The 13508-nt window shown below is 41.1% G+C and overlaps 1 protein-coding gene across 2 annotated transcripts in view; it reads left to right on the top strand.

Moving 5' to 3' along the window:
• LOC138672270 (aquaporin AQPAe.a-like) overlaps positions 1 to 13508 on the top strand; it is a 97893-nt gene that overhangs the window by 48477 nt on the left and 35908 nt on the right. For both annotated transcript variants that reach the window (XM_069760233.1, XM_069760232.1), the window contains exon 2: positions 6952 to 7049. In XM_069760233.1, coding sequence (XP_069616334.1) covers positions 6952 to 7049 — 98 coding nt within the window. The remainder of the gene's footprint in view (positions 1 to 6951; positions 7050 to 13508) is intronic.

Here is a 13508-nt window from a genome sequence, read left to right as displayed (position 1 = left end):
AAAAGATAATTTTTGTGAAAAAAAAATGATTTTTTATTTTTACGGTTCTGCATTATAAACTTCTGTGAAGCACTTGGTGGGTCAAAGTGCTCACCACACCTCTAGATAAGTTCCTTAGGGGGTCTACTTTCCAAAATGGTGTCACTTGTGGGGGGTTTCAATGTTTAGGCACATCAGTGGCTCTCCAAACGCAACATGGCGTCCCATCTCAATTCCAGTCAATTTTGCATTAAAAAGTCAAATGGCGCTCCTTCGCTTCCGAGCTCTGTCATGCGCCCAAACAGTGGTTTACCTCCACTTATGGGCTATTGGCGTACTCAGGACCAATTGTACAACAAGGTTTGGGGTCCATTTTCTCCTGTAACCCTTGGTAAAATAAAACAAATTGGAGCTGAAGTAAATTTTTTTTGAAAAAAAGTTAAATGTTAATTTTTATTTAAACATTCCAAAAATTCCTGTGAAACACCTGAAGGGTTAATAAACTTCCTGAATGTGGTTTTGAGAACCTTGAGGGGTGCAGTTTTTAGAATGGTGTCACACTTGGGTATTTTCTATCATATAGACCCCGCAAAATGACTTCAAATGAGATGTGGTCCCTAAAAAAAAATGGTGTTGTAAAAATGAGAAATTGCTGGTCAACTTTTAACCCTTATAACTCCCTAACAAAAAAAAATTTTGGTTCCAAAATTGTGCTGATGTAAAGTAGACATGTGGGAAATGTTACTTATTAAGTATTTTGTGTGACATATCTCTGTGATTTAATTGCATAAAAATTCAAAGTTGGAAAATTGCGAAATTTTCGAAAATTTCGCCATATTTCCGTTTTTTTCACAAATAAACGCAGGTAATATCAAAGAAATTTTACCACTATCATGAAGTACAATATGTCACGAGAAAACAGTGTCAGAATCACCGGGATCCGTTGAAGTGTTCCAGAGTTATAACCTCATAAAGGGACAGTGGTCAGAATTGTAAAAATTGGCCCGGTCCATAAAATGCAAACCACCCTTGGGGTTAAAGGGGTTAAAATTAACCTACCCTTAAAATTATAGACTGTTCTAGTCTTTGTCAGTGGGCAAACTTACAAAATCAACAAAGGATCCAATACTTATTTCCCCCATAGAATATACAGTGTATATATATCTAATATATAAAGCTGAATGTGTGTATGTGTGTGTGTATATATGTCCGGGATTGGCATCTGCACCGTCGCAGCTACAGCCACAAAATTTTGCACAGTCACACGTCTGGACCCCGAGAGCGTCATAGGCTACGTTGTGAGGTGAAATTTTAACCCCGCGCTTTCCAATTCACCAAACAATTTTGCCCCTATCTACATAATGGGGAAAAAGTGAAATGAAAAGTGTTGGAGGCGTCGCAGCTACAGCCACAAAATTTTGCACAGTCACACGTCTGGACCCTGAGAGCGTCATAGGCTATGTTGTGAGGTGAAATTTTAACTCTGCGCTTTCCAATTCACCAAACTATTTTTCCCCTATCTACATAATGGGGAAAAGTGAAAGGAAAAGTGTTGGAGGCAAATTGACAGCTGCCAGATGTGAACAAGGGGGACTTAAAGAATGAGAGCGATGGCACCAAAGAGTATATACCGTACAGTTGCTAAGGTGGGGCCCCGACATGAGATACTGACCACACATGGGGATATGAGCACACACACAAAATGCGCCACACACTACCACGTGCTTGAACACATATATCACCCTCAGCACACATTTCACCACACATACACCAACCTCGCCACATAAAAGTCAAAACACAAAAGTCACCGCTCAAAACTCGCCACGCGCAAAACTCGCCACATGCAAAAACTAGGCTCACGCAAAACTCGCCACAAGTGAAAAACTCACCTCATGGAAAACTCGCCACACGCAAAACTTGCACACGCGGAAAAATTGCCACATTCACAAAATTTGCAACACATGCAAAAGTTGCCTCACACAAAACTTGCACATACTCAAAAGGCACCAGACATAAAACTCACCATGCGCAAAACTCGCCATGCGCAAAACATGCTGCACACAACTTGCTACACTAACCTGTCACATGCAACTCGACACACAAAAAGTTGCTACACGCATGTTGCCACACAAAACTCATCTCACAAAAGTCGCTACATGCATGTTGCCACACGCAACTCAACACACACAACTTGACAAATGAAACTCGCCCTAAAACACACACAAGTCTGGTATTATCCTTCAAAAATAAAAATCTGATTAATAAGCAGACAAACTACAAGAGCAACAAATGTACCATATAGGAAATACAGCAGCTGTCAGTCACATGACCTGTCTATTATGTGTATGTGTGAGCTAATATATACTGCCAGAGGGAGGGCTTCCTGTTGGCTGGGGATTTATCAGGCTGCCAATTTATCTTACAAATACTGAGGTAAAAATACTGAGCAAATAATGTGTTAACGAGGTCTAATACAGGAGATCACACAGGTATATACTATATACAGGGGAGATGACACACAGATATATACTATATACAGGAGAGATGACACACAGGTATATACTATATAGAGGAGGAGATGACATACAGGTACATACTATATACAGGAGGAGATGACATACATGTATATACTATATACAGGAGGAGATGACACACAGGTATATACTATATACAGGAGCAGATTACCTACAGGTATATACTATATACAGGAGGAGATGACATACAGGTATATATATAGAAGATTACATACAGGTATAATAATAATAATAATAATTTTATTTATATAGCGCCAACATATTCCGCAGCGCTTTACAAATTATAGAGGGGACTTGTACAGACAATAGACATTACAGCATAACAGAAATACAGTTCAAAACAGATACCAGGAGGAGTGAGGGCCCTGCTCGCAAGCTTACAAACTATGGGGAAAAGGGGAGACACGAGAGGTGGATGGTAACAATTGCTTTAGTTATTCGGACCAGCTATAGTGTAAGGCTCAGGTGTTCATGTAAAGCTGCATGAACCAGTTACCTGCCTAAGTATGTAGCAGTACAGACACAGAGGGCTAATACTGCATAAAGTGTATGAGAACATGATGCGAGGAACCTTTTTTTTTTTTTTTATTATAAATAGGCCACACAGGGATCGTTAGGTTAATGCATTGAGGCGGTAGGCCAGTCTGAACAAATGAGTTTTTAGGGCACGCTTAAAACTGTGGGGATTGGGGATTAATCGTATTAACCTAGGTAGTGCATTCCAAAGAATCGGCGCAGCACGTGTAAAGTCTTGGAGACGGGAGTGGGAGGTTCTGATTATTGAGGATGCTAACCTGAGGTCATTAGCGGAGCGGAGGGCACGGGTAGGGTGGTAGACTGATACCAGGGAGGAGATGTAGGGTGGTGCTGAGCCATGGAGTGCTTTGTGGATGAGGGTAGTAGTTTTGTACTGGATTCTGGAGTGGATGGGTAGCCAGTGTAATGACTGGCACAGGGTAGAGGCATCGGTGTAACGGTTGGTGAGGAATATGATCCTGGCTGCAGCATTCAGGACAGATTGGAGCGGGGAGAGTTTTGCAAGAGGGAGACCGATTAGTAGAGAGTTACAATAGTCCAGACGAGAATGAATAAGTGAAACAGTCAGAGTTTTTGCAGAGTCGAAATTAAGAAAAGGGCGAATTCTAGAAATGTTTTGAGATGCAGGTAAGAAGAGCGAGCCAGTGATCGGATGAAGGGGGTGAATGAAAGGTATATACTATAGACAGGAGGAGATGACACACAGATATATACTATATACAGGGGAGATGACACACAGATATATACTATATACAGGAGGAGATGACATACAGGTATATACTATATATAGAAGGAGATGACATACAGGTATATACTATATATAGGAGGAGATGACATACAGGTATATACTATATATAGGAGGAGATGACATACAGGTATATACTATATACAGGGGAGATGACACACAGCAGGTATATACTATATACAGGGGAGATGACATACAGGTATATACTATATGCAGGAGATGACATACAGGTGTATACTATATATAAGGGAGATGACAAACATGTATATACTGAGGTGAAAATGAGAGGTGTGAGGTGAAAATGAAAAGGTGTGAGTGCAAAATGAGAGGAGTGAGGGAAAATAGTGGAGTGATCAGAAAATGACAGATGTGAGGTCGAAATGACAAGTGTTAGGGGGGAATGAGAGGAGTGAGGGAGAAAATGAGAGGTGTGAGGGAGAAAATGAGAGATGTGAGGGGGAAAATTAAAGATGTGATTGAGAAAATGAGAGGCGTGATGGGAAAATAAGAGAAGTGACGTGCTATAACTAACCACAGATATTTATTATGCCCAGGCAACGCCGGGCTCTTCAGCTAGTATATATATATATGTACTGTGTATATATATTGCGTGTGTGTATACACTGTATGTTCGCTGTTGTCAATCACAAGCCGCAGTGGTCCAGCTTCTGGTGGAAGAGTGACAGCACTGCTACCTGTTTCAGACACAGACCATGGAGGAGCGTGCACTGGATTTAGGCAGGTATTGGTAGGTGAGTATGACTGAGTTTGTTGTTTTTTTTACATGGAACATCTCTCTGGATAAAATTTGATTTCGCCTGGATGAACACTTTAATGTAGTGTAACCCATGGGTAACAATGCAGACCTCTTGAACCCGGGTATATTGTGCCACACAAATTGCCCCATTTCTCTACCCCCCAAAAAAAATAATAATCACTGTGCGCTGCATTGGTTATTGTATTTTAGAGTGTTTTATTCCCAGAAGTACTATTTTCAGAAATGTGGTGTTGAATTCCTCCAGGTACGAATATAGGAAGAGCCGTAAAACTGAATTGGAATTGTCAGGGGGAAAATAGTATAACGTGTGGTCTGATCATACCAGAACAATAAAGATGACCTTGACCATGGTACTCGTAAAAAACAATAATTTTATTAAGATATAATTTGTAAAACCAACGTATAAATACAGGGATACTGGACCATACAGAAACGAGGGACAAAAATTGCCATAGGCTACATCCTAAACCTGGGCCAAATTTCCATACAGATACATAATATCTATATGAAATACATATTATAATGTCTAGTTATAAGTTATACATGTAACATATATATTGAAAAATCATGGTATGCCAAATGTCACAGTACACTATATGGAGAAGAGTAATCTCTGATTTACCAAGATAACATATGTAGCTCTGCATAAAGAGATAGATATATGAATCCTCAAGTTAGCACTATCTCAACTTTGGAACAGACTGGTATAGTGAAAAAGTAACAAGGCTACCTTACAATCGGCCACAGGGGTGAAGTCCTCGGCGTCCCTCTGCCCCGACGCGCGTTTCGCACTGCTTCTTCGGGAGGCGTGTCAGGGCAGGGGGTTAGCCGGTATAAATATAATAGGCAGAGTGTTGATTGGGCTTTGGGCTCGTTGGGGATTCGCATCAGGTGTGTAATGGTTGCTGCTATTGTTAACACCAGACCTAGCTATTACTTTTCCGCGTATCAATGTGCAGTTTGTTCAAACCGGAAGTTCCCATAATGCAGTGGTGTACGGACCCCGGAACTTTCAGGTTTACAGCTAAGATGTACGGACCCCGGAAGTGTGGTTACTACTGTTGTTAATGCCGTGCCTAGATACTATTTTTCCGCGTATCAGTATGTAGTTTGTTCAAACCGGAAGTTCCCATAATGCATTGGTGTATGGACACCGGAACTTTCAGGTTTAGACCTAAAGTGTACGGACCCCAGATATGTATTTTTCACTGTATTATTATTTAAATAAAATGTCAATAAGTAATTATTTTAATCCGGTGATCATAATGATAAAATGCGGATCCCGGAAATTCGTTACTAGGACACGGTGTACGAAAGTCGGAAATGCCACAGAGAGAACCTCTAATGTAGCACAGGATACCGGAAGTTTAGAGGGAGGCTTCCTATGTCGTCAGTGTTCGGAAACCGGAAGTCGAAGTCTATGTTGTGGAGACCATAACGTCTCTAAGGTTACTATAGACGCCGCAATGGATTTAACCTACTAGAGTGTTACCCGATAGGCTGCGGGGCGCATCGGCGCCTGTGCTGATCTGCATAGACCTGTAATAAATGGAGGATCAGGTCGCAGCCATAGGGTCAGAGGCAGCAGGTCGTTCGTAAGTACAACTATGCTATCTCATTCTCCTCATTGGCCGCTCACAGATCCTCACAGTTCTGCGATCCACACAGGCGCTCTGCCCCTAAGGAAAAAAAGAAGAAATAATTTGGATAATAATAAAGATGAAAAAGATTGGAGGAGGAAGAAGAATGTATGATTAATAATAAAAATTAAAGATTAAAAATACAAGGGAATGTGTTGTGATCACAAGTTTATAAAAGTTTTTTCTGAAGGAAGTGGCAAAATGGAATACATATCATAGTACAATTAAAGTGACCATTGTGTGAAGCCATAAGGCTTAATTGTTGTTGTTGATAAATAGTGAGATGAATCTACTAGTAAACATGTGTGTAGAGATAAAATTGGTTTGGTGATGGTATAATGATTTATGGGTATATGTGTCTTATTATAGTGAGATGTTAACACAGATGTGACTATAACTGTCAATATACCTGACGGATTTAATATAAGTCCGCCATGTATATGCATATAAAGCTCAATTTGTGTAGACATATAAAATGACATAAAATATCCCTTGTATATAACCAAGGGGGCAAATATCAATCCCCAATAATAATTAACAAACTCCCTCAATATATATCAAATAATCAGCGTCATAAACAATATATGTTTTGATATTAAACACATAAATTTTCAAAATTACAACCCAATTGACACTGTATAATTTAAAATAGACTATTTGACGTTACGATTTTCCAATTTAGTATGTTTTTCTCCTGTTTTTCCTTATTTCCTTTCTCACAACGATATCTTCCTTCAGGACCTCCACTCGACAACATCCCTCCAGAGTATTCTCCAGGTCAGTTCGTATTTCCTCCATCCAAGACAAGCAAAGCCCAATTGATCACAAACCAAAAGGTAAGTATACTATAAGAAATACAAAACACCAAAATTAATAAAGACAAACTACGACTAAATAAAACATTAAAAAGAGAGTATGCATGTAGTCTCAAATTGAGCATGTATAACCCCCTGCCGTACTACCACCTCGATATCCTAAAGTTACGTTACAAAAAAGCACCAAAGCCAAAGCTTTCATTTAGGCCCTGTGGGACCATTGTTCCCAATCTGTAGATCCATTGGCACTCTTTCTTTGCCAGTCTCTTGCCCATGTCACCCCCCCTGAAACCCAAGTCCAACATATCAATACCCTTAACTGACAGCAGTCTAGAATTACATTGGTGGTACCGCTTAAAGTGTCTAGGTAGGGTTTTCAATGTGGTGTCATCAAGGGCTGTTTTGGCTTTGTTAATATCAAGGCAATGCTCACGAACCCTGATTTTGAGCTCCCGACTAGTCATACCCACATAAATTTTATCGCATGGGCATGTGGCATAATAAATTATGCCTTTAGATGAACATGTAATGTTTGTTCTAATTTCAAAGGTACGTGTGCCTTCTTGATTTTTGAATGTAGTACTTTTCTTCATGTTGGCACAGCCCTTGCACATTCCACATGGAAAAACCCTTTCTTCATGACATTTCTTTTATCCCTAGTTGTTTTTTTGGGATCATAAGTACTGTGCACCAATATGTCTCGTAAGCTCGGGGCTCTCTTGGCTACAAAAGAAGGGCCCTTCGGGAGGATTTTATTGAGGATCGGGTCAGTAAGCAATATATTCCAATGTTTTTGGACTATATTGCGTAGTTTGTACCATTCATTACTGTAGTTAGTAATGAACCTTACCTAGTTATCCTGTTCTTTTGTCATTGGGATAGGTTGATTCTTATGTAACAGTTGTTGTCTTGGAGTGTTTTTTGCTCTCCAATATCCCTTTTGGATAGTCCTTCGATTGTATCCTCTGTCCTGGAATCTTTCCCTCAGTGCTTTCGATTGTGCCTCAAACTGTGTTTCTTCCGAGCAAATTCTCTTGACGCGTAAGAATTGACCAATAGGTATGCTGTTAGTGGTGGATTTCGGATGTAGCGAAGACGCATGTAGAAGCGAATTAGTTGCTGTGGGTTTACGAAATATAGTTGTGGATAAGTGTCCATCGGGAAGTGTTGTTATACATAGATCTAGAAAATCAATCTCACGTCCATATTTGAATGTTAATTTTATATTTCTATCATTTTGATTTAATCTGTCCATGAGAGCATTGAGTTCCTCAATTGGTCCTTCCCAGATGAACAGAATGTCATCAATGAAGCGAATCCAATTTTGGATTCGCTCCATTCCTTGAATCTCACCTTCCTGGAATATCAACCATTCCCATGCTCCCATGAACAAATTTGCGTACGAGGGGGCACATGAGGCCCCCATCGCCGTACCCTGCCGTTGCAGGAAAATTTTTCCCGCAAAGGTAAAGACATTATGTGTTAAGATAAATCTCAGTAGGGCGAGAACAAACTCAGATATGTCCCTCTCCAAATTACTGTTTGCAAGATATTTCTCCACTGCTTGTAAGCCATCTGAGTGTTTTATACATGAGTACAGAGCCTCAACGTCTGCCGTAACTAGGACCATATCTTCTGTAAGTTGGATGTTTTCTAGATGTCCTAGAGTGGCAAAATAGAGGGGGAAAATAGTGCATGCTACAAACTGGTGTATCGTTCAGCTATGTGCCAGTACTAGTTAATGTGGCCAAGTATTCCTCCATATTGACCACACATAAGGTGCTGCTGATCTCCTATCATCACTGTCTATGGACCCTCAGGAGTAAGAACCCATTTGCCTCTCTTACCTCTGCACTCCCTATGATCAGTATTCTATTTTGCAGTACTGAGGAGTGCCATTATTTTGTGTCATTACAATAGATGCTTGATTAGAGAATTTCACAGGTAAATGTAGGCAACTGAGCAGAAAACAAGTCACAATGCTAACACAGCCTGACACATCACTAAATAGGTGGAGTATTTTCAAACAAATGTGTTCACAGTTGTAGACTGATGGGGATTTTTAGATAAGTTTAATGCTTATTGCAGTTTTCTGATTGTTCTGGCTGTTTTCTATTAAAGAACCTAATGCATCAGCATTATGAACACAGAACACTGCTGGAATACAATTAGGGCCCCCTCCCCAGCTCTGCTCACACTCCCGCCCCTGCATGTACTCTCTATGCCAGCACTGAATAAAGGGCCACATGACAATAGCTTTTCTCCCTGTATGGTTCATCCTAATGCTGGACCTGTGTTGTTTTGCTGATGTCTGTTGTTTAGCTTAAATCTGCATTCAATTTTCTGTCCTTGCTCTGCATGAAAAACAAAATGAGGGAAAAAATAATGAAACTCGTATCATTAATTATACTGCAAAAAGTTCAAGTGCTGTCGATGGAAATGAAATATGGAAGAGATAGGGAAACCCGAAGATACAGACACATCATATTCATACATTATACTATGTAATTTCCCTATTCTACACCAAACTAAATAAATGTTACACTATTGTAAGCTGTGCATACAGAATTCAGCCAGAACATTCCAATATTCCTATGTTCACACATCACAGAAGTTTCCAACAATTATTATCTGCAATGGTTGCACTCTGGGGCAGATTTTATTACACAAATTTCTAGCAGAAATCATTTTAGCCATTTATTAACTGCGACAAAAAATAAAAGTCTACAAGCGACTGATACCATGGTTCCTCCTCTCATGCAATGTCTGACTTTCATTTGTTAATTTTCATAGATTTTTTATTTATTATTACTTTTGTCAGATTCAAGTTATTTCTGTGACCATTGTGGGTTTTTCTGTCATTAAACGAGAGGTACCAACAATTTTGACTATGTGTGTGTGTGTATATATATATATATATTACATACATACATAGATAAAAGAACAGCCTGCAATTCATGTGCCGAGTACATTAAAATCATAGAGTGACAGGTTAGAAAAGAATAGATAGAATAGATATATACACATAGAATAAATAGATACTGTATATAGATGTCAGTGACACACACACATATATGTATATATAACATACATAGATAGAAGAACAGCCGGCAATTCATCTGCTGTGTACAGTGAAATAACAGAGTGACAGGTTAGGATATAATAAATAGAATAGATATATACACATAGAATACATAGATATAAAGATGTCAGTGACACACACACTGCTCAAAAAAAAAATAAAGGGAACACTTAAACAACAGAATATAACTCCATGTAAATCAAACTTCTGTGAAATCAAACTGTCCACTTAGGAAGCAACAGTGTTTGACAATCAATTTCACATGCTGTTGTGCAAATGGAATAGACAATAGATGGAACTTATTGGCAGTTATCAAGACACCCCCCATAAAAGGAGTGGTTCTGCAGGTGGGGACCACAGACCATATCTCTGTGCCAATGCTTTATGGCTGATGTTTTGGTCACTTTTGAATGTTGGTTGTGCTTTCACACTCGTGGTAGCATGAGAAGGACTCTACAATCCACACAAGTGGCTAAGGTAGTGCAACTCATCTAGGATGGCACATCAATGCAAGCTGTGGCAAGGTTTGCTGTGTCTGTCAGTGTAGTGTTCAGAGGCTGGAGGTGCTACCAGGAGACAGGCCAGTACACCAGGAGACGTGGAGGGGGCCGTAGAAGGGCAACAACCCAGCAGCAGGACCGCTATCTCAGCCTTTGTGCAAGGAGGAACAGAAGAAGCACTGCCAGAGCCCTGAAAAATCACCTCCAGCAGGCCACAAATGTGCATGTGTCTGCACAAATGGTTAAAAACTGACTCCATGAGGATGGTCTGAGTGCCCGTCTTCCACAGATGGGGGTTGTGCTCACAGCCCAACACCGTGCAGGACGCTTGGCATTTGCCGCAGAACACCAGAAAAGGAAAGCAGGTTCACACTGAGCACGTGACTGACGTGAGAGTCTGGAGATGCCACGGAGAGCGATCTGCCTGCAACATCCTTCAGCATGACCGGTTTGGCAGTGGGTCAGTAATAGTGTGGGGTGGCATTTCTTTGGAGGGCCACACAGCCCTCCATGTGCTAGCCAGAGGTAGCCTGACTGCCATTAGGTACCGAGATGAGATCCTCAGACCCCTTGTGAGATCATATGCTGGTGCGGTTGGCCCTGGGTTCCTCCTAAATCAGATAAATGCCAGACTTCATGTGGCTGGAGTGTGTCAGCAGTTGCTGCAAGATGAAGGCATTGAAGCTATGGACTGGCTTGCCCGTTCCCCAGACCTGAATCCGATTGAACACATCTGGGACATCATGTTTCGCACCATCCACCAATGTCACTTTGCACCACAGACTGTCCAGAAGTTGGCGGATGCTTTAGTCCAGGTCTGGGAGTAGATCCCTCAGAAGACCATCCGCCACCTCATCAGGAGCATGCCCAGGTGTTGTAGGGAGGTCATACAGGCACGTGGAGGCCACACACACTACTGAGCATCATTTCCTTGTCTTGAGGTATTTCCACTGAAGTTGGATCAGCCTGTAACTTAATTTTTCACTTTGATTTTGAGCATAATTTCAACTCCAGACCTATGTGGGATATTAGTTGTGATTTATGTTGATCATTTGTAGGTTTTATTGTTCCCAACACATTCCACTATGTAATGAATAAAGATTTAGTACTGGAATATTTCATTCAGTGATATCTAGGGTGTGGGATTTTAGTGTTCCCTTTATTTTTTTGAGCAGTGTATATTTATATATTACATACATAGATAGAAGAACAGCCGGCAATTCATCTGCCGTGTACAGTGAAATCACAGCAGGAGCCGACAGGATAGAAGAGATGGATTACATACAGAAAATACAAATAGCCTCTGCACTGTACAACTTTCTCATGGTGCTAGCCGGTATCTCACCGAGGTCACTGACGTTCTGCCTGGCTGGAAATTCAGCCTCAGTGACGTCACTGAGGCTGCGCTCGCAGCAGCTCATTCACCAGTGGTTCTCAGCCTGGTCGGTCGCATCTTGGCACCGTCCAGGTTGAAAACAAATTATCCCCCAGACATAGATTACTGCGTGGGATAGAACGACTGACAGGTGAGGGATATGGTTGTTTAATGTTTTGGGTTTATTACAGGAGAAAGAGGGCTTTGGTGGAATAGGCGTTAGGTGAGTATAACTGTTTTGTTATTTTTAAATAAAAATGGAAAAGTGTGTTTTGCTTTATTACTAATAAAAGACTTTATTCTGACTGTGTCTTTAGTTACCATACAACTATAAGATTAGTAATGGATAGGTGTCTTATAGACGCTTCTCCATAACTAATTCGTGGCCTTGATGTCACCTGACACTACAAAGGTGACATCAATCCCACAAATATGAACCCCACCTGTCACAGATTCAGGGCATCTAATAGATGGGCCTTTTCTGGGCAGCTGCGGGCTGCTATTTTTAGGTTGGGGGGCCAATATCCATGGCCCCTTACCAGCCTGAGAATACCAGGCTACAGCTGTCTGCTTTAGCAAGGCTGGTTGTCAAAATTGGGGGGACCCCAAGCCATTTTTTTATTATTTGTTTAAATAATTAAAAAAATGTGGGGACCCTTCTATTCTGGAAAAGTAGCCTTGCTAATGCTGACAGCTGAGGGTTGCAGCCCACAGCTGTGAGATTTGCCTGGCTTGTAATCAAAAATAGGGGGAACCCATGCAGGTTTTTTTTTTATTATTTATTTACAGCGCATGAGTGGCTGATGAATACCCCCATCATCTGCTCCTGCTCTTACTGTTATTAGCGGCAGCAGGCGTCGGATGATGGGAGCAGTAGTCCCATCAGCTGACACCAGTGACCGGATCACAGCTGAGTGTTCACTCTGTCTTTTTGGGGATGATTTCAATGCCGATCAGAAGAGGTGTGTGCCACGCAGTCATTTATATGACAGTGTGTCAAACACTGTATTGACGAGCCCCCCCATTCAAGTGAATGGGGTTCAGGTCCGCTCTGCTGGATGACAAGCTGTGTGGACGCATCATGCAACCATGCAGCCTGCCATCTAGATATATCAGAGCTTTCTGTGAGGTCACATCCTGCTGTCCTTGCCTTTCCTTCAGCAAATACGCTGCAAAAAAAGTCATCCTGCATATCTGCAGCATTTTTTTTACCATCCATTCAAGTCAATGGGTGAAAAACGCTGCAAAATCACTGAAAGAAGTGTCATGCTCTATGTAAAAAAACCGCTGCAAAGCACAAAATCCTGATGACAAAAAAACAATGTGTGCGCATGAGATTTCTGAAATATCATAGGCTTTGCTGGTACTGTAAAAAGCAGCTGAATATTTGCATAAAAAAGCAGCAAAAAAAAAACCCCCAGCAAAAACACCCAAGGTGAATGAGTCGCCCGCCAGGGCCGTGGCGTACTCGGTACCGGTGTTTACCGGAGAATGTCATGGTGGCTGCGACCCGGTCCATGGCC

Source organism: Ranitomeya imitator, chromosome 3 (genome assembly GCF_032444005.1).
Source record: "Ranitomeya imitator isolate aRanImi1 chromosome 3, aRanImi1.pri, whole genome shotgun sequence".
Taxonomy (NCBI): Eukaryota; Metazoa; Chordata; class Amphibia; order Anura; family Dendrobatidae; genus Ranitomeya; species Ranitomeya imitator.
This window is presented reverse-complemented; position numbering and strand designations above follow the sequence as displayed.